The 27,837-nt window shown below is 26.0% G+C and overlaps 1 protein-coding gene across 6 annotated transcripts; it reads right to left on the minus strand.

The window, feature by feature from the left end:
- Nucleotides 1-1,114: 1,114 nt before the first annotated feature.
- LOC107443303 (transmembrane protein 164) lies at nucleotides 1,115-27,401 on the minus strand. Of its 6 annotated transcripts, none has more exons than XM_016057123.3 (8): nucleotides 27,248-27,321; nucleotides 23,540-23,633; nucleotides 22,344-22,496; nucleotides 18,693-19,036; nucleotides 12,589-12,708; nucleotides 12,142-12,226; nucleotides 7,831-7,931; nucleotides 1,115-6,831 (listed from the first exon to the last, which is right to left on the minus strand). In XM_016057123.3, exons 4-8 carry the CDS (start codon nucleotides 19,029-19,031, stop codon nucleotides 6,541-6,543), a joined length of 936 nt encoding a protein of 311 aa, XP_015912609.1. In that variant the 5' UTR covers nucleotides 19,032-19,036; nucleotides 22,344-22,496; nucleotides 23,540-23,633; nucleotides 27,248-27,321; the 3' UTR covers nucleotides 1,115-6,540. The 6 variants fall into 6 exon arrangements, with proteins under 6 accessions (XP_015912609.1, XP_015912611.1, XP_042908296.1 ...); XM_016057125.3 differs by lacking the exon at nucleotides 27,248-27,321 and adding an exon at nucleotides 27,138-27,231; XM_043052362.2 differs by lacking the exon at nucleotides 27,248-27,321 and adding an exon at nucleotides 25,059-25,359.
- Nucleotides 27,402-27,837: the final 436 nt, after the last annotated feature.

Consider the following 27,837-nt stretch of genomic DNA (forward strand, 5'->3'; position numbering starts at 1 on the left):
AAATCTAAAATGAATGTTGATTATTCAAAAAACCATCACGTTTCAACCTGTTTGGATTATTACTACATCGGTCTTCCTCCATTGTAGTTCGTCAGATTTCGATAGTGTTTTTGTTTTTCTTCACTTAAATATTAATTTGAGACATTCTATATGCACGCTTTTTTGTTTTAATTTCTAAAATGAATTCTACAAATAACAACTCGAGGTATAAAGCGTTCCCCCAACAATGAGGTGAACCGAGTTTGAATCCCAGTGATGGCTCACACTTGCCACAGTGATGGATTAGACTTCCCTTTCCTACAGGCTAACCGTGGAAGGTTTTCCTCTCTATGTAAAGCAAACGTGGGTCAGTTCTATCAAAAAGTCCTCTACGAAGGCAAATTTCTCTCTGTACTTGATCCAGGAGTTCCCTTGTCTTCTGGATTGGGTTCAAAATTACAAGGTTACGGCTTAGTAGTCTTAAACCCAAAATTTTGTCAGCTGCTCAACGATTGATATAAAATAGAATATAAACTAAGGGCAATCTTTTTTGAACATCCTGTATAAGTCAATCTGAAAATTTACATTTGTTAAAAAAATAAAGCTTATAAAAAATAATCGTATGGAAAATGAATTTTTAATAACGGAAATTTAAAGAACATAGATGTTTTATTACAATATTTTATTATAATTAAAAAAAAACTTCAACCATTATAGTGGCACTGGAAACTGTGGTAGATAGCACTCAATAGTCCTAGGTTAAAGACCAATAGTAGGATATAAAAAGATTGGATTAATGTAAAACTGTATTTTACTCTTTGTATTAATCTTTTATACCTGAGGTTTCATTTATCAATATTAATTGTGAAATTTGTTCCAGAAATTTTTTTGAAACTTATAACAATATATTTGCACACATCTTAATTTTTATTGTATTTTCGGGATTCAAAAAGTTCACTTACACGCCAGAAAATATGCTGCCTGTTTGCTCAGAAAGAAGTTATTTTATATCAATAGCAAATAAGCTGTACAAAATTTAAAATGTAATTTCAAAATGTAAAGTTTTTCTTCAAGAAATTGTAAAATCAGTTTCATAAGGTAACATAATTACTATGATATAATAATGAACACCTAATAGAAAAAAATTATTTTATTTTCAATTCAAAATAAAAAATAACAATCACATTACAGCTTGAAAGTAACAATGAATTTTACAGTATATTTTCATCTATTGTTTCTGAATAATTAAAAGCTAATATTTTTTTAACCTTAATTCTATATTAGAAACATTGCGTACTAAATTTCTATTTTATATCTTCTTAACTGTGAAAAAGGTAGTAATATGTTATACACACATTAATAATAGAAATGTATTACTATAATAACTATAAGGAAAAAAAAGACTTTAAAGAGAGTGTAATACATCTAACATTACATTAGTACTTTGTGAAAATGATTTAACCCAATGACGGTTCTGCACGTAAAAAGTCGCATTTTAACCTGCAGTCTTCTCTGCATAGCAAAACCGGTTTTCCCATGTTAACTGATAGGGGATCTGTGTGTAGGGGAGAAACATTCTCCCTATTTTGCCCATTTCCTTAACCGCCAGTGGGTTAATACTATTATAAAGTTTTCTAAATTTCAATACTTTGCATTTTAATCAAATTGGCATAGGATAAATGCTTTGTACCAGTTAATGACACAATTAAACTTTATCTAAAACAGTTTTGTGATTTTTTTTAACAACCAAAAATGTGACATTTGAATTGTTTCATTATTGCATTTGCAGGATGCAGAATTTCCAAATTTGGTGCATTTATTTTCAATTCGATATATATCGTTGAGTGTAAGTGTTTATACAAATCATAGTCATAAATATGAGGACAATGATTTTATGCAAAAGTGACAGAAGTGGCATAATAACAATATGAGAATATCTTAAATAGCAGTTTTCAATCAGTGTAAGGCGTTTTTATTTATAATGCAATAAAGTGAGAAACATATTTTCGACTGCCTGTTGCCGAGAAATATGTCTTAATGCAAAATTTCTAGTTTAAATATGTTATAAAATTATTTTTCTTTTTAAATGTATTCAAAGCAGTTAAAAATTATAGTGAAAGTTTTTTTACCTCATAATTTTTGTATAACAGAATATAAGAAATAAGGATCATTTTAACAGTATTATTTGAAAACGCTTGAAGCACAAATATATCTCTATAGAACCAATATAAGTTTATTACTATATCAGTACATGAACATTTGCGGTTGCAATTTTGCTCTTGGACACAGATTTCTATTATTATAACCGAATTCAAATAATTTTGATGTAAAGAAAAAGATTAAGTTTCACCCTTTTCTTGTACATGCAATATTTTCAAGCTGGAGTGTTCAAAAAGTAATTTAAATCTGATCCTCGAAATCATTTTTATTTCTCAATCTATACACCAGATGGCAGTACCAGACTATTTCAGGGTTGCCACTCAAATCAGGGGAAAAAATTCCCTGCACATATTAAACACAATATATAAAGAGGAAACAACAATTACTGTGCTTTTGTGTGAGCTATATGGGGTTAACCATATTTGTTAGTTTTAATTGCTTGAAAAACAGCTGAACATACTTAAATAATGCTAGAAAAGCTGAAATATCCCAAGATTAGGCTTTGAGTGGTCACCATTTTTTAAAAGACAAAAATAAGAAACAAAATTCCTTGTATTTTCTAGGTTTTCCCTGTGGAGTGGAAACCCTGTATTTGCAATGTGTTTAGGGACAGCTAATTTTAAACCAGAGAATAGCACTTGTGACTGTGTGTGCTTTTGAATGCATTATTAAATATCATTGTAAAAAGAGGCTGGCCGAGCTTGTAGAATCTAAACAGTTAGATTTAAAGATTTTTTTATTAGGCAGATACCTTCCAACCATGAAGAGAATGCCAAGTTTGTTGTTCTAAAAGAGATGTAGTTTCCCGACTCAATAACTGACCAAATTGTGATGTTGGTCTTTGCATCCCATGCTTCGAAATTTATCAATTATTTATATGATGCAAAAGTGTAATAAAATTCAAGTTTTTAAAAAAATTTTCTCTTTGCTGGAAAACCAACATTTAGCCATTTTTAAATTTTTCTTCTAATTCCAGCTAAAAATTCAAAATTATACTCAGTTTTATAGAAATATTTTGAATAAAAAATTATAAGCCCTGCTTTTAAAACAGTTTTCTACAAAATCATAAGACCAATAAAGGGTTAGATAGTAACCAAAATATGACTGCCAAGGATTAAGTTTTTAAAGTAGATATGGTTACCAATGAGTTATTCATCAAATCAGAATGAAGGAAATAAGATTAGAAATATAATTGTAAATCTTTTTAAATTTAAAAATTATGAGGTAAAAGGAGATTTTAAAAATAATTGATAACTCCATTTGAATTATGAACACAGGATACCCTTTCTTTTAATATTAACAATACTTACAAATTCATCAACTCATTACTCATTCAGTATATGAAATTTTTAAAATAAATTAAATCTATATTTGATACTTGATAAGCGATTCATCATAATAAAATGAAATAATCTCGTGAAACATATATATTTGATGTATACCTAATTTAATGGTTTTAACAAGGTTTTTGAATGAATTTTCCAGCCTTGTAAGATTGTGTTACCAAAATGTTGAATAATTAATACAACATTTCATTAATCAAAATAGTATTCAATTCAAAATAATTTTAAATTAACTGTAATTAAATTTCAATATTTACAATAAATAATCAAAATAATAAACTAAACAGTATGAAATATATACTAATAAAATTCATATAAACAAAGGTAAATATAATTTTCTAGGATTAAAACTTTCACAAAAAATAAATCCATTTAAGTAACATACATCATAAACATTTATAGACTAGATAAATCACCTTGTCATAATACAGATTAAATTGTCAAGGAAAGAGTATAAACAAAATAATTATTTATTTAGTATATGAAAAAGTATAGGGATGCCAACTTAAAGATATATCTTTTTGATGTCAATAAAAAAGATTTTCCATAGATTTATTGTTGCAAGTTGATTAAAATACATTCTAAGCTTCAAATTTCTTTAAAAGCACCAAGTTTCTTAATAGAAAGAAAGAAGTAAAGTCAAATATTAGAGCTAAAATAATAAATGGATGGATTTTGTTAATAAATAATATCCTCAATTAACCCTAGATAACTAACTTGTAGTTGCTTGTAATCCTAGGATAAATAAAATAGGGTCTTTTAACCCTTTAACTGGCCAATTTTTTTTTATGAAAAGCTGACAAAAAAGGCTTAGAATAAGAAAAATGGGCAAACATTTTATCTCAGAACTTCAGAAGAAAAAAAATTATGAAAAAGAAATATATTCTTGCTTCCTTCCCTCTTTCATGAATGAAAAGTATTTCAGGGAAAAACTACACCATCTGTAGAAACAGTGATACTACATAATTTTGTTAGAATTAAAAATAAGGTAAAACCAGGAAAAGAATATCAATTGCAATACAGCGTATGGGTAAGCAAATTAGGACCAACTTAGAATAGCACATATGATGTACGTGCAAACCAGTTAAGGCGGAAACCTAATCCGATTTGCACCAATGCCACTCAGTAAAGAGCCTTCAGCCCTGTTGCAAAGTAATAGAAAATGAAAAATAAATATTATTCTGTACTTATTTACTCCAGTCATACACTATAAATTAGAAACATTTCAAATTTCATAATTTCTTTACATATAGAGAAACTTAGCTTAGATTAAGGAAAACACTTTTAAATTCTTATTGAAATGTAGATAAGTGATAATAATTGCTGTTTTTGAAAATGCTAAAGGGCTACAACAATATCCTGATTTTGTAAAAGCTGCAAAAACCGGGCTTTCAATTTATGACTGTTTAGTTATCTAGGGATTGGTGAAGATTTTCAAAAGAAGTCATAATTCTCAAGAGATTAAATCGCTATTAATAATTTAAAACACAAAAGAAACTTAAAAGCAAGTTTCTCACAATAGAATGATTATGTAATGAGACAGTTAGAACAACTACCATATCCTATAAATAGTATTAAAAGTAAATTTTGATTTAAATTGATAAATCGGAGTGTATATAAAGAGCTATACTTTTGATTGAAAACAAATTTTTGCTAACTAAATGATCAATTGAATAGCAATTCTAAATAAATACTACATTGATTCAAATATATTTAAACTTAAGGTAGTACATTTTCATTTTATAATCTTGAATCATGAACTACCAAAATGCAAACTAACTAATAGTTACAACAGACAATCTATGGCAGATGGCATCCCCTGACAACACACTGAAGTTTAAAATTTGAACAACATGCTTTTGTAGATCTCTGAAAACAGCACTGTATAACAATATAAAAATAAGCCTTATCTTCATGTACTTTCAAAATATGCATGTTATGTGCAGACAAAAAGTCCATTGTTTCTTTTTTGAAAATATGCCTTGTTAAAATAAACAAATAATATTCATATTCCAGAGTTAATTTTATAAAGTGCATAATTAAAAACCACTTTACTTTCTAAGAAATAGTCTTATGCAAGCAGTTTTTTTCCCCTAATGTTAAAATTTTGTCTGCACGTAAATTCAGGGTTGCCACAGAAAAAAATGAACAAAATAGTTGCTTCTAGTAGCCTAAAATTATGAAAATAGTTGCCTAAATAAGAACAAAAAATTTTCAAAAATATGACTAAAATTTTATTAAATGACTTCATTGTAATATACCATGATTCATTCAGCCAAGTTGATGGCCAATATGATAATTTTTAAATAAACGTTCTTTATATAAAAAAATTAGCATATTTGCAGAACATTAAACTCTTAAATGCCAGAATTAATGAAGAAAAATAATTTTTTGCTAAAAAAAAACACTCTTTCTATTAATTTTCCCTTTCACATAATTTTTCCTTTTATCAATAATTGATTTAGCAAATATACATATATTTTTCTAAAATTCGAAATTCCCGCATCATAGTATCATATTAAAAATTGGGTTCTTTAAAATCATGCAGAGTTTCATAGCAATAACTGTTGAAAAGGCGATTGAGAAACAAAATAAATTCACAATGGAATCTGTGCAAATTGAGTGCATTAAAAAGTGATGACTCAAATTTGCAATTGAATATTTTTTAGAAAAAAATTTCACTATGTTCAGAAGCTACCGCGGGCCACAGGTTGTTAACCCAATTTTTGCTTAAAAAAAAAAAAAAACATTGCTAGCAGAGAAAAGTCTCCCAATAGTCTCCTTTTCCTGAAAATAGTTGCTTTTATAGCCTTTTCAGGCAAAAAAAGTAGCCATAGTCGCCTCAGGTCGTAAATAGTTGCAAATAGTCGCATTTCAGTCACCTGTGGCAACCCTGTAAATTGCATATTTTTAATTTGTTCTGAAAATATGGTTTATTTAACTATCCAAAGAAAAATGAGTATCAATCAAGATCCAACAAAAACACATTGATACAATTTTAGATAACAGTGTACTTGATGAGCTTTTGCCCTTTAAAAACTAAAACCTAGCTTAATTTCTAATTAATATGGCTTTTACTAGTGCTTTGAGATCCTTCATGTATCAACTGAGCTTTGCATGTGACACATATTTGTTTTTCTTTGGATGTTGCAGTAGTAATAAGTTTATCACCAGTCCACACTAAAGTTCCCATTGCTTCAAGTAAAAGTAAACTGATTTTGGAATATATTTTTCCAATGAGAAGTATAAGTGCAGCTTGGTGGAATAAAGCATAAATACGATAATTCGGACCATAAAATGGATCTGAAACTGCAGGACAAACCATGTTGTTCAAATTCACTTCTGTTAGCTAAAAAGAAAGACAAATTTGTATGAGAATTATATGCTGAAACAAAACATGGATGTCATGGTTCACAATATTTCAAAAATACTAGAGGAAAATTTTTACATGAATTTGCAAAAAAAAAAATTAAATTTTTATCAAAAGATTCTTTGAATATACAGGAAAAAGAACAGGAAAATCCTGAAATTGCCAAGGAATTTTATTTTGACTTTAAGAAGCAGGGAATAGTCAGAGAAAGTTGCAATTTTTTTAAAATTGTTTTTTTTTACAAAACCTGGAAAATTCATGTCATGCTTGGAAAATAATGACCAGTCTCAGAATTAACAGTAATCAGTTATTAAGATTAGAGTTAAATATTTACTAACATCTATTACAATTATTTACTATAAAAATTTCACATTTTAGTGAAACTTCCCTGTTTCCATTCTCATTCAATGATATTTTTTTGCTCACAAAATCTAATATTGACAATCCAAAAAAAAAAAAAAAAAAAAAAAANAAAAAAAAAAAAAAAAAAAAAAAAAAAAAAAAAAAAAAAAAAAATTAGAGTTTTCTGATGAAAAATTGCATGGTATAGATAAAATATGGTCTGGATTTTTTATAAATTTTCTTAAGTGATGTTTTACCAAGCTTACTTAAGCACACTTTTTCATCTCCCTATTAGGTGCTTACCTAATATATGAACAACTACTATTACAACTTTGTTAAATCTTTCCCAATGATTATCCAAATTTGGAATGAAACTCAATTTAAGATCTTGGGAATTTGCTTTGCAAATTTATTGCAGAGGCAGTTTTGTCACGCGTGTTTGGTTACTCAGTCATTTATGGCTTTTCATTGCTATGATCAATTTAACCAAGTGAATCTGGACTAAAAATTTTCAAATCACAATGTAAAAGAACATATTTTGATTGGTCAAGCAGTTAGGCCACAAGGGATCCTTATGTAAGGGGACTTGCTAAATGATCTATAATTCCATTAATAGATAACAAAAAATATAATTACCATTCCTAAGATTTGAAGAGGTAAAAAATGGTATAAAAACACAAGTCCTAGAGTCAAGGCAGCCCAACTCATATCTGCTAATGGTTCCAAAGAGTAAACTCCTAGGGATTATAAGTATGTCAATAATAGGCAAAGTGAACACAAGAAGAAATATTTTAATTACACTGTTCAATGCAATAGATTAATACAATGATGCTTATTGAAATCAAAAATTTAGTTAAATATAAAAATATATAATTTTAATAAAAATAAGCTAGATAATGCAAATGAAACAAAAATATTTGATTTTATTCCCATGAAACACGAAAGAAAATAAATGTTACAAGTATGGGCATTTGGTAACGATCTACAAAGGAATTTTAATGTCATGAGTTTGTTCTTGGAATATTTTGTTAAAAGTACTAGTTAGAGTTGCTATTTTAACCACAACCTTTAGAGCATATTTTTACCAGTTTTTAAAATTAGTTTAACTTACAGAACAATTTTTATTTATTTATATTGTTAATGTTTTTTAAAAAAAAAAAAAAAAAAAACTTATGTTTCAAGATAGTCATGAATTATTATGAGGACAAAGAAAAAACTAAAACATTATTAATAATGAATTTCAAATGAATAAATTTAGGATTATATACTGGTTTGATAAATAAAAAGCCAAATCTATCAGAAAATAGCTCAAAAATAATTTCTTACATAAAAACTTATTACTTTTTGATTTTTAATTTACCATTCCCCCTCCCCAAAAAATCCTATGTTAAGACAAGATAAAAAGAACTATTTCATTTTTTTCTATTAGTAAAAAGAAGTATTTTTTACAAAAATATTCAGTAATTTAAGTTACATTACTCTTCTGTCATTTCAGAAAATGTCATTACTTATTGAACTTTCAAAAGGACCATCTCTAAATGCTGAACCACAATTTGATATTTTGTTTAAAACTATAATTTGATTTTATCTTTTTTTAATCAGAACTCAATATTTTTAATTTAAGGATGCTTTCTGAAGGCTCTGTCGTCATAAGAAATGATGCTTTATAACAAATAATATGCTATTTTCATTATTTCTGTGAGTTTGCATTAGTTACTCATAACTGTTAGGACAACTTTAGCCTATCTATAGAAAACGACCTCAATGCATATTCTGAAAATGGTGCAAAACATCAATATGGAGAAAAGCTACAGTTTAGTAAAAATGAAAAGCATTCGAGTACTTACTTTTTAATAGCTAAAAACTTACTCAAAGCTGAATTATCAAAATCATTGCCCTATGGCAATAGTATAAGAAAATCAATTTGCAAATTACTCTTCCGTTAACCTTTTAAAAAATTTTGTGATTATCGAATTGCTAGTTGAACTAAAATCATTTTAAATAAATGGTCAAGAAAGTTCAATTGAAATTCTTTGAATAAGTAATCTGCATCATATAACATTTTATTTCTTCTTCTAAAAGGCATAAATATGTGAATGAACACCAACACACATTTAAAATTTTCCTGTATACAAAAAGTTAATTAATAAATTTTTTTTTCTACTTTTCATATTATTCAAGAGTTCTAAAAATTTGGAATCAACAAAGCAGGTAGAATACAGTACTTCTTTTTGTAATAGAAAAATAAATAAATTAATAAACAAATTGCAAGATTAAAATTATTGAGATAAAAGGGAGATATTGGGCCCAAGTAAATTTAGCTGTTTTTTTGTATTATATTTATTATTTAATAATTTTTCACTGAGTTATTAATTAAATTATTTCTTAATTTGTTCCTTTTTTTTAAACTTTTAAGGCAACAGCTATTTCTTTAAAAAAAAAATAAACTAATAAATAAAATAGCTGAATTTATTTATGTTGGTGAGATGGAAAAGTACCAAATTGTTATTCAAGTCTTATGATGGAAACTGCGAATCTGCCGAAAAGTGCCTCGGGTGAGTGCTGCATAGTCAAAAATAAGTGTTTTTTTTAAAAAAACTTTCAAGATAACTACTTCAAATCAAAATAAGACATTAGTGTGGAAAGGTTAAAATACCATAGCCAGCCATAAACGTATTTTACCATTATTTTCTGATGTACTTCAACTTTATCAGCTGCATTAGTTACCATTTTTTAAAAATATAGAAATTTAGCTCAGCGATTCTTTTTATAATGTTAATTTCTTTATATTAAGTAAGGAAACTCTTCATGCACCTTTAAATGTAACATACAGCTTATAGAAGTAAGTCTAAAAAACAATATTAAAACAATTAAACACTTTTTAACGATTCAATATAGAGTCAAATAAAAATCTTCATTTTTAATCAAAATTAACAACGTTGTGAAGTGGAGGTGGAAACTAGCGCATCTAAAAGAAGTATATTTCCTTCTTAAATTTCCTAACCTAACTCTATACACAACCCAAGCCCCCACTTCACAAAGGTACATTTAAATAAAATGAATGCTAAATACACCTCGACTCAAAAAATATACATACATAATTAAACAAAAATTATGTCTGAGTAACATAAGAAAGAAGCAAATGCAAATAAAATTGATCAGAGAATAAACAAAGATTTTCAATGTCATTGATAAAACTATTGGCTAAAAATAGCAATTTGCTCAATTAACAGAAAGATAATGGCATTGCAATCAGGGTTGGTAAAAATCATATTTAAAAAAAAAAAAAGATTATTTAAAAATTTAAGTCATATTTTTTTTATTTTATCATTTTTTTTACACATATCAATCAAAGCTCTAATAAATTATATTTATACTATTTAAAAACTATATAACTATAGTCAAAATTATTGTGTCAAATGGTTAAAACTATTATGTAATTATTACAGCAAACATAATAATGGTCATTTTTATTTAAGCTCAATACTTTAACGAATTTGTAAAAACTAAGTCCCAATTTGTCAGCTATTTATCAATAGATTAATAAATTAATTTAGATCAGGAAAACATCATTTTGAATTACTTTCGGTAGAACTCTTTTTCCTTAACAACATATTTCCTTAACAATATATAATAATTTCTAAAACATTTATATTTAAATAAATATAAAGCTAAATTGTTATCATCAAAATAAGTTTATTAAATAGCAAATTATTTTACATATGCAAATGAAAATTTAGTCTTTATTTTTGGGTCTACTTTGAACATCAAACTATAAATTACATACATCACATTTGATCATTATTTCTCTGAATAATATTTCTCTGATATATATTATTCAAGTATATATTCCAGGACAATATGTCTGGAATTTTCTGGACATTCATATCAATAAAATCAGACTTTTAAAAGATAACTTTACGAATATATTTAAAAATTATCCAAATAAAAATGTTTTGGACTTAAAAAAAATAAATTTCAATAAAAAAATAAGTTGATTAAAATCACTGATTTTTTTTTAATAAAAAATAAGTGATTTAGATTATTAGGTAAACCTGAGCATGAACAAGGTGGTCTGATGAAATTAGATGTGAATTGGAAGGTAATGACAAAAAAATAAATTATTTTTTTTGATAAATTTGAAAAAGACCTCCATTCAGCAGTAAATTAATAATGGGTTAAAGATAATGATAAATAAATAAAGAGAAAAAATAAAACATATCATAAATCTATCAATAACCATTATTTTTTGAAATTCATAACTTTTCTTTTCTGAATGTAATTTTCGGAGAAGCTACTTAAAAATATCTAAATACTAAAATGCTTTTTGATCAAAATAAATGCAAAAAAATAATAAACAAATTAAATAAATAAAAATTAAAGTAAAAGCAAATTTTTTTGTGAAGATCATTTCATATTTAATAAAATTTATTTAGAAAAAAAATTTAAATTTTCACCAAATGCATGAAATGCTTAGTTTCAGACAAATAAATTGAGTATTCTGCAAGTTTCACCTACATTTTTATTACAGATAAGTTATAGTTAATAAGCAATCATTTTATGAAAAGCATCCAATTTAATGACAATTAACAGCCAATTTGATGAAAAGAAGTTGCTTTGGTTAAATTAATTCAGGTTGGAAAATGTGTATTCAATTGTAATTTAATTAACTAGTAACATTCAAAAGCAACAAAATCATTTAAAAATTCTATTTTCATGTTTTACCCAGTAGTAATAAAAATGATTCAAATCAAGTGGTAAAAATGATTTTACTTTTATTTAGAATTTATTAAAACTTTATAAAACAATGAAATGCAATTCATAAAAATATGGCTAAATGTAATTTTAATACAGATGAGAATTGATAAAAAAACAAACAAAACAAATTATGCAATATATAAGTGCTACTAGATTCAAGAAAAAAAAATCTTAAATCTATACAAGTACCTGATATTCCAGTTCTGAGCAAATAAAAAGGTGTAATCAGAATTAAAAAATGTTGAATCCAATATATCTCTAATTCCAATGGTCGCTGCAAAACAAAGCCATATTTAAACAAATGACTTCAGCTTGTAATGGAAATTAATCATGAAATAGGAATTATAAAATGAATTAGAGAAAATAAAGAACAAAACATAACTCTCATTTTTTTTCATTAAAGTACAAGTTGGGTACTTTAGTACAAGTGGGATTTCAAAATAAAATTGTGCTTGAAAAAAGTGAAGATTCTTTTGAATAATTCATTTCTATCAGATAAGGCTTGAAAGAAATCCTTTGATTATTAATTTTATTTCGTTAACAAACAGGATTGTATTGACAAGAATGCATATTAGTGACCTCCTTGCAATGGTTGAACATAAAACTAATAAAATAGATAAAATGCACTTAGCTTACTTTTCGAGTATTTAGAACAGGAAAAAGAATCGCCAAAACTGCTCCATAGAGGCAATGATTTTGGATTCTGAACAAGAATGTGACAGTTTTGGATGTAGGAGGGGCAGCAAGAAGAAATATCTGTAAAAATTAAAATTATATCAACAGAATCTGATAATGTATTTTTCTGTAACAAGTCAACATTTTTAAGTCTTTCATTGCAATGCAAAGTAGAATAAGATCCACTTGTTCATTGACAATACATTTAAACTCAAATATTATTTCCATGATATATAATAAAGAGGTAGTGAACCTTTAAAACCTTAAAAATGAACTAAATTTTTGATATTTTATCATGCATATTGAAGCTTGAAACCTAATTAACTTTCAGTTAAACAAAATTATTCAGACATCTTATGCTCAAATTTACATTAAAAAATATTGCAAATTTATTAAAATATTATTTAATGCAATTACTCATATCAATAAAATGTCTCTAGCACAAAATTGTTTTTTCAAAATTTTGATTTTAAAATATTTTGGCTATAAATCAGGTCAACAACAAATAATACAGGTGGATCCTAGATTAATTATTCAATAATATTTTAAATGAATTCAGTAATCAAAATTTAAACTGTAATTATTTTTTACAAAAAGAGAATTTTTTTTTTTATCTAAGCACATATTTTTTAAAATTATTTTAAGGAGCATTTGTTCTAAACCTTACTTGTGACAAACTTTTAGAGTTCAATTTATTTTTAAAGATTTGTAGCTCAATGGACTTTTTTAAATAAGTGTAATTGAAAGTATATTTCAATTAATGTCTTTATTTAATTAATATCTTAATCATTTTTTAATATAGCCTTTCGAAATTTTATACATTAAGTACATTATATTTATATAGCTTTAACACAAAAAATGAGGCATTGAAAATAAGCTATTATTTTAAATGTCCACAGTCGTCTCCTTAAATTACATCTAGTAAAAAAACAAACTTCACCCAGAGGGCAAAGACAAGAAAAGTAACACAATCAAAACTTTTATATAACAAAAATTAGTAAATTTCATGAAAAAAAAACAAAAAAAAAATTCATCATAGATATTTAAATTGGTACGATATTTTTCAGCATACTAATTATAATTTTGAGCTTTTATAATGCAATGAAATTGAGACAGGGTTGACTTGATGACTCTTCCTTGAAAAATGTGATAATTTTAAAATTCAATATCTCAAGAATAACACGATCAATTTCAACATAATCAAACAAATTGCATTCTTTAAAATTATGTACAATACTATATACTTTATAATTCAAAATTTTTCGAACTATCAATAAATAAAATAATAATAAATATTTACTGAAGTTATTTTTTGGATGGAATTATCTTTGGATAAACGAATGTTACAATTGTGTGCAAAAATTTTCAATTTGCTTAAAAAGTTTAATACGGTAAAATACGAAAAAAGTAAAATTAAGATTAAGGAGCCTCTTTGGACTAAGGCAGGGATGGGCAAACTACGGCTCGAGGGCCAACTGTGGCTCGCCGGAAGGTTTTATCCAGCCCGCATATAGAGTTTTAACTTGCCAATCTATGGCAAATATACTTTGTTTAAAGCTATTGCTGCTCTTTCTTTTGTAACAAAGTACTGGTGACCTTTTTACTTTCTCTATTTTTGTTCAACAAAACATAAATTGATGGAAATAGTTAGCACGGACAGCTTCAATTGCTAAAATGTCAAAAGCAGAAGTTCTTTATACAATAGCCGCAGATTGGCTCCAATTAGCGTTTGCCTTTCTCGAGGAGCAAACTTGTGGAATCTAATACAGGTGAATTGTACTTCACATGTGGCAGTCAGCACACTTTAAGCTGCAATGAGCGGACAATCTAACAATCATCTGAAGCAGATGTTTCTAAATATGCCAAAGTTTGAGTTTTACGAATCATTAACAAAAGCTAGTTTCCAAAATCTAATATTTCATGCCCAGGAAATCAGTGATATGCTTGCTTAATCTTATATATGTGAACAAGAGTTTTCAACTATGAACCTTAGAAAAAATCATTTCAGAAGTAGACTAACAGGCAAGTATTTAGCCTTGTTCCTTAAAATAAGCACATCTCACTTCGAACCTTAATATAAGGAACTTTTAGAAATGAAATAGCAATTTCATTCATCTCACTAAATATTTAAATTAAAACTTGTATTTAATTATTTTTTTTTAATTTTGAAGTTTTTACTTGGCCTACCAAACATTTTTTCTCTCGATTTTTTGCCCTCGACCGAAAAAGTTTGCCCACCCCTGGACTAAGGTGTCTTATAAACTTTGGATCAAGACTGTGGCTACCCCTTACATTTTGGAAGACAGAAATCCGAATCTGTCAACAAAATATATATATATATATATTTACTTAGAGAAGGTACGTTTTCGTGTCTGCTTTCATAGTTTAAAACATTATTTGCACTTATTACTTAGCATATTTGAGGTCAACTTCTCAAACCATAAAGATTGAGCCATAGAACATGATCAAAAGTTATTCTGGATGGTCCTCTTTTGTGCACTGTACATCAATAATACATTTCAACTGGAAGATTTTTTTAGCAATTAGTTAAGTAGTATAAAAGTCACCTAATCTATAAGATAAATACTAGCACAAGTAATCATAGTGTAATCAAAAAATTTATAGACCAAATCTAAAGCTTTTACAGCTTAACGTACATACTATAAATTTGTAATCTACATTTGTGAAATCTAAAATGTCACCTCCGCATCGTTTAGAGATATTTCATTTTGAAGTTAAATAAAGCAATTTCTAAATTTTAATGCAATAGGATGCAATTTAAAGCAATTTCTAATATTTTCATACTTAAATGAAAAATGTATGATGACCCAGCCACCTAATACACATCTTTTACAGTAAAATTTTTTTCAAACAACTGGTTTTGTCATCTTCTGGTTTATTGTAACAATTTCTGACAATATATTTTTTATGCAATTTAGCACTATTTGATTCATGAAGTGAATTAAACTTGTGAGTTTTGATAAAAACATTGCCTAGTCCCATCACAATTTAGTCCATTAGCATTTGCACGTGAACCCACATTAAACATATTAACCATTAACCAGAACCCACATTAACCATTGTTTAAGATGGTTTTGAAAGTCAGAGGTAGTAATTCTTTCATGTGTTGTATTTATGCTGGTCACTATAAATAACCAGGGTTCGTGATTTTTTTGATTTTTTTTAAAAAAAATCAAAAAAATCGGATTATTTTGATTTAAATCGGATTTTTTTTATTTAAATCAGATTTTTTTGATTTTTATTTAAATACACTATAAGAGCTTTAATTTATGATCAAAAAAACTTTATAAATGTTTAATCAAAATTAAATTAATATTAAAACTATATTATAACAATATTTTAGAAGCTCTAACTTACTAAAATAATTTTTCATTATAATGCATAGCGACCATTTTGATACAAAGGCATGATTGAAATTAAAAGACAAGATAAAATAGATAATTTAAAGAATACTACTTTAACTAATAACACAAAGTTTCAATTAGCACAGCATAATTTTAATTTAAAATTGTGATCTCTTTTTTTTCTCATGATTTATAAAATGGCAAAATAAATGCAACAGATTGTGTTTATAAATGTTGTTATTCATCAAAAAATAAATATTCAATCTATATATTTTTATGTTAAAATATTCATTTTTAATCCTTTATCAAAATACATAAGTTAAGCTAAAAAACATTTTTAAAAAAATCTATGTACTCATTGGAATTTTTTTTCACAAAAGAAAATCTGATAATTTCAAAGATACCGTAAACATATTATGAGAAGAAAAATAAAAACCAGTTAATAACCCTACTGCTTCAAATAGACTTTGATAGGGAAGAATGACACTATATCAGGAAAAAAATATCTGAACTCAGCTTTTTTTTTCTTTCTATTTTTGGCATATTAAGGTAATTTCTTTTTAATATAACCTCAAGCTTTAGAAATATAGAAATTTCCATCAATAAACTATAATGTAGATTTGAATTTCATGCTTTTTTAATCAAAAGGTAGAATTTTAATTAACATTTGCTTTTTGAAAAAAAAGCATGTTTATTTACTTTCTACAGCTATGCAAGTCTATATTAAGACAGCATTAAATATTTACTTTAATCTGTACTTTCAATGTTAAGAATCAAAAGATTTTTAAACATGTAATTTTAAATGTGTTTAACACACTCCAAGAAAGAAAGTAATTTCGTTAACTAAAATTAATTAATGCAGCAATTTAATTAAAATAAATTTTAAAACTAAGAAAAGAAAATAATAAAAGTATCAATAATTTAAAGCACTGTTTTTTAACTTTTAAAATCAATATAATATATATATAAAACTCAGTTGATTTAAATCAATGATTTTTAAAAAAAAAATCATTTGATTTTAATCATGATTTAAATGGTGATTTAAATCAAGCTGATTTAAATCAACGAACCCTGTAAATAACAAAAAAGTTTTTGCAAAAGTTGGAAAAAAATACTAACATTATTAAAAATTATAAGCCTAAGAGCATAATTGTAAAATGAATTTAAATTCTTAAATTTTTATCTCACGTTCCATATGGATCAAACTAACACAATTTGCACACATTTTATTCAGTAAAACAAATAAATTTCAATGACCAAAATGAAACTTTTTTTTAAAGAACCAGTAAGTTTTCTTAAAAATTCTAAACTGAGAAAGATTCTAAAATAATATACATTTTCTGTATAATTCTGTGAATATACATGCCAAGATTTGAAACATCGTAAAGGAATTTAATCCTGCGATGCAGATGAGATTATTGATGAGATATAGATTGTCTCATTTATATATATTTTTTCTGACACTCTTTCATTTCAAGCAAAAATATATTTCGGTATTTTTAACTTTAAAAAACAGTTTAATAATTACTAAAAAATCTGTTGGATTAACGGAACTATTTTTCTCAAAAATATAAAAACCAAAAGAAGTAGTTTAAAAAAAAAAAAAAAATTCTTTCATATTAAAAACTTTATCAATAATTGTTTTGTAAATTAAAGAAATTTCAAAGATAAATAATTGCAGGTAGATCTAAATAGCTGCAAGTTTGAAAAATTATTGCTTGGAAGTATTACAAAGATTTTATCTTTAATGCAGAAAAAGATACTGGTGTTTCATTCTGTATTTCATTACTATCAAGGGTCCTTTAGAAGAAATTTGGGTCCGTTAACGATCTTTCACAAAATATCTTTTCATAAAAACGGACCCCTCAGAAAATATCTTTTCACAAAAACGGATTCTTCACAAAATAATTTATCTTTTAATCGGACCCTTCACAAATTTGTTTATCTTCATTTTTGTTTTGTTAATAGAATAAACCCTTCTGGGGGGGGGGAGAGGGAGGAAAAGAAAGACATTTTGAGACAAACTAAGTTTCCCTAAGTTTAAATTCCAAATGTAGTATTCTAAGAAAATATTTCTACTTTTACAAACATCGTGTGCGCATTTTTATTAATATTAAATCATATTTTTTTGTAAATAATTAATTGATCAATTTATATTTATTCATAAAATTAATTAATAGATTATGTAAATAAAAATTAATTTCTGGCAATTTTTTAAATAAAATAGTATAAATTTAAGAATTGTTTAAGTTTACTTAATGCGCAACACATTAAAAGTGATACATCACTAAGTTGTGTTATTTAGAATATGTCAATTGAAATTATTAAAAATGTGAGTGATTTTGTTTTCATTATTCGTCCAAAATGAATATTCTGTGTTGAGCAATATAGGCTAAATACCAAATATTTGTATATTGCATCTCTATTTTAGTAGCAGAAATTGAGCAGAATCTTGTATCTATTTACAATTTAAAAACTTCTTGAAAAGGTTTTTAGCAATTTTTGCAATAGACCCTATTTGCACAAATTCACAATAGCAGGATCCTGGTTGAAAGAACGTGGCCTAACGCTTATTTTATATTCACAAATTATGAATAGTTTTTTCACAATTTTACAAAATGTCTGGACAGACCCCTGACTATAAATGATTTTAATTTTACTTTCATTTTTAAAAACTGTTAATACATTTATAAAGCTTACTTGTATAGTAGTAATGACATGGCATGGATTTAAAATATATATCATGGTTCTTGATGAAAATTTGAAACCTATTTCGATTCCAAACACTAAACACATCAGCACTAAAAGTAATCTTTTCCCTCCTCTATCTTCTCGAAATACTTTTGGAACTGGAGGCAGAGTACATCTCTTAAGCCCATAATAAAGACCAAAGAATCCAATGGCACAAGCAATTAAAGTTTCCCATACACGGCGGTACAAAGACAAAAAATTAGTGCACTCAGGTCCACCATTTCCTTGAATACTGTGATTAACTCCTTGGTAGGACCAGTAACCAACATCAGCTAACTTCCAACTCATATTACCTGTAAGAATATAAAGAGGTTTTCAGATAAAACATTTTTAAACAAGAAACTGAAAAATAATAAAAATAATTTAAAAAGAAAAATCAATAAACAAATTTAGTTTTCTAGCACTAAACAAATTTACAGAGTGTTTTTACTCAATTCCAGGAAAAAAATAAAAATCCAAATCATGCTTTATTTATAACATGCGATTTTTTATCAGACAAGTCTCAATATTAGATTTTATTATAGACAATATTAGATTTTGTGAACAAAGAAATATCATTAAATGAGGATACAAGCATGGAAGTTTTACTAAAATGTGAAATTTTTACAACAACTAATTGCAACAGATGTTAGAGTTATTTAACTTAAATAACTGATTACTGCTACTCACAATCCTGAGATTGGTTATTTTTTTAGGTATAATGAAGGAATTTTTCAAACTTTTTAAAAAATTTTCCTGATTATTTCCTGTTTTTAGGAGGCAAAATAAAATTTCATTTTTTGAAATTCATTCGAAGAAATTATGAAATTGTTATAGTGCACCAAATTTTAACTACATTCTGTAGTTACACGGAAGAAAAAAAACAAGAAAGAGTCACATGAAGCAAATAAAATTAAGAAAATAAAAAAAATAAAAGGGTACTGCAAGATCATGAAATCTTTATTTATATGAAAAAAATATATCTTCAATGGGTGTTGTTATATGTAAAACTATAAATTCAGCTAAAAAAAAAAATATGCAGCTTTGACAAATTTAGGTTCATTAATAACACAATATTGCATTTCCAAGGATCGAATACAATTTCAGAGACTATTATGTCAAATCTCTAAACCTTAAAATAAATAAAAAACAGTGAAATTAAAAACTGCTCAACTCAAAATGTATAAAAACAATGTAAAATTAAAAATCACAGTATCTTTGATATTTTAGAAAGAAAAACAAAACAATAAATGTGTTAGAAATCCACTAATTTTAAAAGTATTTAATATTGAGTAATTATTAATTATGAAAATAAATTTCATTAAACAAACACAGCTTTCTACAACTGTTTTTCTTTTGAATTTGAAATAGCTTAAAAAGTATTTATTTTAGTTCAAGAATCATTACATTTCATAACACTAACCAAGCACAACTAGCTTTGCTTTTTTTTTTCCTTCTTAAATTTCTGCTTTTAAAAAAAAATTTCCATTTCCTCATCTTAAAATTTTGGTTGCTTCATCATTTATTATTAACTAATTCTACCTAGTCACCAAATATTGCAACACTACTTCGAGACTCTTCATAAGTTTGTTTCTTTTAGAATTAAGAATGCACTTTGTCCCTTTTTATAGAATTATTATTTTTTTTAAATTTTATATTTGGAAAAAATAAATAGTTAGTACATTAAGAAATGAATACTACATGCAGCTAAAAATTTTACCATGAAAAAACAATATATATATGTTTTTTTTTTTAAATTATAAGCAATCAAGTTCATTTTGAAATTAGCTTGTTCAAAGTAATATCATAGGAGAATAAAGTTATGAATATTAAGTAATTCAAAAATTGCGAACTTTAAAAAAGAAAAGAAAGAAAATTGAGGTACATGCAAATTATAAGTTACTAAAATTCAAATAATTGCAGAGTAACTGACATTTGATGAACAATCGAGGCATATTTTGGTAAAACTTCTGGATATTTTTAAAAACAAACAAAAAAGACACTCAGTTGCAAAATGCTGACCTCGTAAATGCATCGGGAAGCACGTATGCTGACACCAATCAAAGGATAAAAGAAAAGTAAATTCAATTAAAGAAAAACCCTTTTTCGAATCAAAACAGATTTTATTTTCTTTCAAATTCTTTTATTAATGAATAATTTTTCATATTTTAATAGAAGAAAGCACTTTGAAGCTGGGTTGGCATTTTCTACAGAAGAAACCCATTTCACCTAGGACATTGAAAGAAATTGGAAAAAACCTGAAGAAACTGGACAAAAGTGAAGATACTAAAAGTAGTCAATACTATTGCTTAGTAATATTTGCAGAAAGGTTTAAATTTAATATCAATTTAATTTAAAATTAATTTAGTACCAGATAGTTAAAAGTTTTAAACATTTTTAAGAAAACTATTTTTAAATAAGAGAGCATACTAAGAAAAGCCCAAATTTAGTTTAAATTTATTTCAAAATTAATATAGTATCAGAAAGTAAAGTTTTAGATATCTGTTTTTTTTTAAAAAAACAAACAAACAAATAATTATTTTCAATATAATTTATTTTAGTTTCAAACAGAATTTTAAAACCATGAACCTTGATTAACAAAAATCTAGTAATCTAGTAAATAATAGGAAGTCTCTATTTTAGGGACATAAAAATTCCCTTAAAATCAAAATTTTTAATGCATACAAATTTAATTATTTTGTTAAATACCTAAATACAATCTGAAACGTAAAAGTAATTGATTTAGTAAAAAAAAGAAAGAAAAAAAAAAAACACAGAACACAATAATTTTTTTTCGATAAATTAACGATTCCAAGACATCCATTTTTCTCCTTTTATCCTTCATGACTTTCTAAGAAAACTTTCCGTCTCTCAGTATGATGATGAATTTGAAGATTCAGAATCTCCATCATTACTAGATTCCACTATTTCAGTGATTGATATTGTCACAGATAAAAATCACCATATTGCATATCATTTTCTTTTCTTCACAAAAGAAAAATGACTATTATCCCACATTCTTATTCTAAGAGGTTCCTTTAAGGCCCTTAAAGGAAGGTTTCATTCAAATCGTTATTCACGGATGCTGTTAAATCCCAGTTCTACTGTATTTTAAGTTTTTTTTTTTATAGGTTTCACTAAGATCATTTATGTGAAGTATTGAATAACAGTTATTTCAAATTCTTATAAAATTCATTAATTTTTCTTCATTAATCTTATTTCTTTCTTATTTGCTTATTTAAAAATGATGTATTAAAAAGCTTTACTTAGAAATCAATACTAATATTTAAACTAAATTGCTATAATAAACTGCTAAAATTATTTTTTTTTAATATTTGACTTTTTTTTTGGAAAAAGAATTTCTTTCATTTTGGTTGGAATGAATTTATTTCTTCTCTGTAGATTTACTCATTAAAAAATAAACTTTCCATCCCCGATTTGAAGAATATTAGAAAATTTACAAGGCAACTGAAATACTTTCACATTGTGTGAAGAGCCTTAACAATCTTCAGAGAAACTGCAACCTGCAGAAGAAATATTGTCAACCCTACAAGAATAACCCAACCCTTCTAAGAATACAGCAAAACTCTTAATGCATAATGATTAAAGAACGCTACTCACCTAATTTAAGAGGTAGAGACAATCAACAAGACATATGGACAGAGATTAAGTAGAACACCTCAAAGATTTTTTAATTCTTTATTTAACTTTCCAAATTTAATTCTAGTAAATTTCAGCAGTAAAAGTTCTAGTCCCAGTTACGGCTATTTTGACCTAAGCAAAAGAAAAACTAACATCAAAATATAAATTTACAAAGCACTGTGTGAAAACTAACTTAAAAAAATGTAAAGAAATTTTTTAAAGTGAAATGGTAAAAAAATAAAATATTTTACTTAATAAGAAAACAATTATACTTATATGATCAATAAGACAACAATTAAACACCATACAATCAATTCATAGATGTTCCTGTTAAAAAGGGTCATAGAACACAACTGGATGAGTAAAAATTACCATACATTATACTGAGTAAGCAAAAATCACCATATATTATTATGGATAAGCAAAAATTCTCATATATCAAAAAATATATTACCCAACATGACCGTGTCATGAAATTTTCATTTCAAAACATATACTGAAAAATACAAATCATGCAAATTTTGATTAAAATTGACAAGTGGATTAACAGTACCAAAATGGGAAGGGGGATAAAGAAAATCAATTATGTTTAAAAGATCAAAATGCTATAAAATTTAATTAACCCAAATTTGAAAAAGAAAGTTAACTATTTTTTTGTCACCAGAGTCAAACTTATGATTTGGCGGAAAAAAAATTACTCTTACTTCAGAGCATAAAAAAATAGGGGTTATTAATAAAGAGCATACACTAGCCAGTTTTACTCAATGCATCTAATAATAACACTTCTTTGTTAATAATAATGCTGTGCAATAAAAAAATCAATGCTAATTTGTGAGAAACTACTTATGAGTTATGCAAAACAATTTCAATAATGGTTATCCCTCTTTTACTTCCTTCTGATTTGTGCTTAAGTAAAAGTGAAGTAGATTTAATGTTGTAACCGTCATTTTTCATTTGGACAATATTAAATTAATGCATTCAATTGTTTTTATTGCATTTAAAAAAGATGCATGGATAAGTAACGATTCTATCACAACATTTAAAGGGAGTTTCTTAGTCAAACAATAAAAGAAAAAATGACATTACAAAAAATAAGCAGTCACATTACCCTTGCTGTACATGGCATTTTTCGTTTTCATTAAAAAAAATCATTTAAGAGTCTCATCTGGTCTTACCAAATCAATCATTTCTCAGACATTTCATATTTTGCTATCAGGATTCAGTTTTGGGAAGTTGGAATTTAGTTGAGTTGCTGACTTTATGAAGAATCTATTTTGAGAATGAGACTTTGTTAACTAAAAGAATTTATCTATTTTTAAATGGATCTTAGCAGAATTAATCAAGCTATTATAATTCCTTGCTATGTTGTTTCAGAAAACCGCTACCTAACACAATCTTCAATCTTTTTGAAAATATTACAATTTTCCTTTTTATCTGTTAAAGTTAATCTAAGGATTAAGTAATATAAATTACTTCCTATTGGATATAATTATATTTCTATTGTATATCCCAAACTTACAATACATTTCAATAAGGCAAATAAGAATTTTTAAATATTTTTTATTAAAAAATACAGTATACTCTCATTATCTCAAAGTTAAGGGGACACTGAAAAAATTTCAAGATAGTGAGCTTTCGAGATAATAAGTTCTGAACCAAATATGTTCTAAAAAGTAAAAAAAGATAAATACTTAAATAGTAATCTAAAACGCAGAGTCTTGGAACATCAAAATAAGTATTAATAAAGATATTTATATAATAGTTGACAATAAGTCTAAATGCAGCATTTTTAAAACCAGTAAAAAAAATAATTATGCATCAAATATAAAAGAATTCGTTTACAATAAACTTACATTAATAGAATTAATTTAAAAAAAACTCTACTATTGTGGCTTGACAACATAGTTTTCAAATTTTCTATTCGAAAAATAGCTGCCAAGTCATCGTTTTCCATGTTCTCAGAAAATGTTTTAATGTGTGGCCAGCATTTTTTCTAGGACACTGTAAAGCTAAGTTGTGATACGTGGTTATTTTTCCGAAAAAAATTTCATTTTTTACTTCGAAAAGTATTCGAAATAACAAAGTTCTGACAAGAAACTCTTCAACACAGGAATTCAAATTAATATTAGGTGGATATGTAATGCTAAGGGAAAAAGTATATATACTATATATTTTTAAACTTAACATGCTTTTTGAGATAATGAGAGTAAACGGCAATAAGTAATAGATAAAAGAAATTTATAACTATCGAAAGACTCTCTACTAGACATTATACAATATCAAGATCCTAATGTTCAAAACTATGATTTATGCAAGGAGAAATAACTAAATATAAATTACTACACAGTGTTTGCTATGGGAACAGATATAAAGTGCTGTCACCTTTTTGTAGTTGAGTAAATGAGTTAACATACATTTTATCTATGATTTTAAAGATAAATTTATAAATTAGATTGATCATTGTTAAGTGCTATAATCAAAATACAATAATTTAAGTTACGTGCATTTGAAAGTTTAGTACAGTTTTTGTCACATTGACATTGCATGCAATGTGGACATATACAATTGCTAAAAAGACATACGAAAACTGAGGAGGCAATGTATGGATTAAATAGTTTTTAAGTGTTAGAAATAGCCATATGAAAACTACAGTAAAAAATTAAGTGCAAATTTTAAAAAAAGATCCATACGTACCTAATTCTTCTTGTTTTTTTGACATACTGTTGATAAATAATTATTATTCATAAAACTGTGATTACTTAAGCTAATACTAAGCATAACACTAATTTTTAATTCATGTTACTTTCAGTTTGTAACTTGATCAGGCCCTTTATCATTTTACCCAATCAAGGCATGCAATGAAGCAGCTTGGTAGTCTTTAAAAAGAAACTAACAAGCACATCTGGAAGCAAAATTATTCTTTCAAGGTACAACATAATTAGTATACATTTTAGTGACTGAAAAAGTATCTTAAAGATTTGCCAAACCTTAGAGTGTCTGCTATTTACCTGTAATAGTATATGCTTCAAACAACTAGACAGAACTTTCATAAAATAAAAACTTTTTGTATTAGGCTTTGGAAAATAATGAGCATAATTATTCTTTCTTCTTTATAAGTATAAATAGAGCCAATAAATTAATCAATGAATTTACTTTAAATGAGAGAATAATTTAAATTGATTTTTTTCTTGTTTTTTTTTTTTTTTACAATTTATATCAAATGTATCATTTTTAAAATTATATAGAGTGCTTATAAAGAAAAACAATGAATATCTTGTAATTTAAGCTAAGTAACTAAAAAATAAAAAAGAACAATGAATATCAAAATAAAATAAATTTAATGCATTATTCATTACTAAATAAGAATCTATATCATAGAATTGATTTCATTGAAGCCAAAAATTTAATTTACTAAAGGAAATAAATTTAAAAAAAAATCATACAAGCTAATGTGTAAGAAAAAGCAAAGATACTCACTATTAATAACATTATGTTGAAATAAATAATTTAAAAAAAATATGATAGAAAATGAGAATAAAAAAAATAGCAATAATTTTAATAAAAAAGGAAAACTTATAATTTTTTTTATAAATTAATTTTCAATATACTGTACTTGTACATTTACATTATTTTTACACGAAAAAGTATTATGTAATATTAACTATTTTAACAAAATTTTTATGATATAGTAGAGGTAAAAAATGTCTATTTAAGCAAGGGATTACAGAGCAATTGTATTAAATGTTTTTGATTAAGAAATAAGAGGTGTGAATTGAGGAAATTGAATTAAAACACCACATCATTTAAAATCCTAATTGGTAATTAAATTTTGAGCATTTTTATTATTATATCATAAAAATCAATTTATCATAAAAATAATAAGGTACTTAGCAATTTCAGAGAGGGGGCATAAAAGTTGCCATATCATTATTGGCATCACGGATACTTAATAAAATGTACTAAGAGCTACTAATATACTAATACAGTTGTCTAACATAGGGCTATGTTAAAAAATTCTTTTATGGCCCCATAAAATGGATAAGTACCATCAATAGCATAATTATTATAACTATACTACACAAATAATAAAATAGATTGTGTTTCATTAGACTGCACAAATCAAAAATATCTATAAGAAACTATAAAATATTTTTTAAGAAAAAAATATTATTTTGTTAATAAAATTAAGAATTGCCATCATTTTACATGAATGCATTTTGATATTTTGTTAATTGTAACAAAATGAATGATTATTTAGATTTAAAAAAAATAATCAGCTGTACTTGGAAAAAAAAAAAACTAAAATTAGGAATACATAATGTGTGACACAAAGGGAATTAATTTCATTCGTCAAAACTATATAAATGATAATCTTAGATTACATATCATGTCCAAATTGAAAACAGTTTTAATCTCTTTTGAATTTTTTATATTCTTAAAAAGGTTACGAATTAAATAAGAGTCCCTCAAATAGTTATTTTTTTGCTTATGAACAGCTGTATTGAGAATGCAATTTGAGAAGCCTTGTAACTACATGCAAAGAAGCAACTACATGTAAAGATAAATAAAAATTAAAAAAAAAATATCTATAATTATCACGTGGAAATCGGAAAATGAATAAAAAATTATATAATTACAACACATTATATTAAATAAAATAACATTGCTGGACAATAGTAGAAACGAATGACTTTTATAAACTAAAACAATCGTTTTAGAGCATAGAATATAATTAGTTTCATGCAAAACTTTTTTAAATTTCAGGTAATTTACATGGTTTCTTATGTCTTTTATTAAGCTTGCAAAACATTTTATGAAACTTATTAACACAGCATGAAAATAATGAGATAAATTTATAAAATACGAGTAAGAATCAGTGAAACCTTAATAAATAGATAAATTAGTCAAATTGACATCCACCTTCTTGCTGACTAGGACATTTCAGATGTGCTGTATACATCGATTTAAGAACGAGCTTATAGCTTGTTACTGTCTGTAGAATGCTTAAAGGGGGTCATTCTAACTGTACTCGATTCGCACAAGCGCGATCAGTTTGTACACATTCTTTATTTCAATTTTTTATCTTAGTTTCTAGTTTCTGTAAAATCCAGGCTTGCCAGGATGAAAGGTTTTGTTGTTGTAGTTCATTTACGTCGCCCTAGAGCTGCACAATGGGCTACTGGCGACAGTTTGGGAAACATCCCTGAGGATGATCCGAAGACATTAAGGGAGGCCACTGTGACCTATCAAAGATTTATGTTTGTCGATTCGTTCGTTTGTTGACGCCATCTGGGGAGAGGCCGGTTTCATGCCTTTGACCCTTCTCCCTTCCCTCTCCTCCTCTTTTCAGTTGTACTATGATATTTCCCTTTTCTTAATATATTTCCTTTTTATTTAATAAAAATATTTCTAAAAATTTCCGTGATACTTTTCTTTAGAACTATGTTTAATGTAGTTTTCAGTTCCATATAGT

Source organism: Parasteatoda tepidariorum, chromosome 6 (assembly GCF_043381705.1).
Source record: "Parasteatoda tepidariorum isolate YZ-2023 chromosome 6, CAS_Ptep_4.0, whole genome shotgun sequence".
Lineage (NCBI taxonomy): Eukaryota > Metazoa > Arthropoda > Arachnida > Araneae > Theridiidae > Parasteatoda > Parasteatoda tepidariorum.

Coding starts and splice junctions, on each gene's coding strand:
- LOC107443303 (XM_016057121.3), bottom strand. CDS start 19,031: ATGAGTTGGAAGTTAGCTGATGTTGGTTACTGGTCCTACCAAGGAGTT. Junction 7,932..12,141: donor GCTCAGAACTGGAATATCAG/GTACTTGTATAG, acceptor TATAATCCCTAG/GAGTTTACTCTTTGGAACCA. Junction 6,832..7,830: donor CTCTTCAAATCTTAGGAATG/GTAATTATATTT, acceptor CTTTCTTTTTAG/CTAACAGAAGTGAATTTGAA.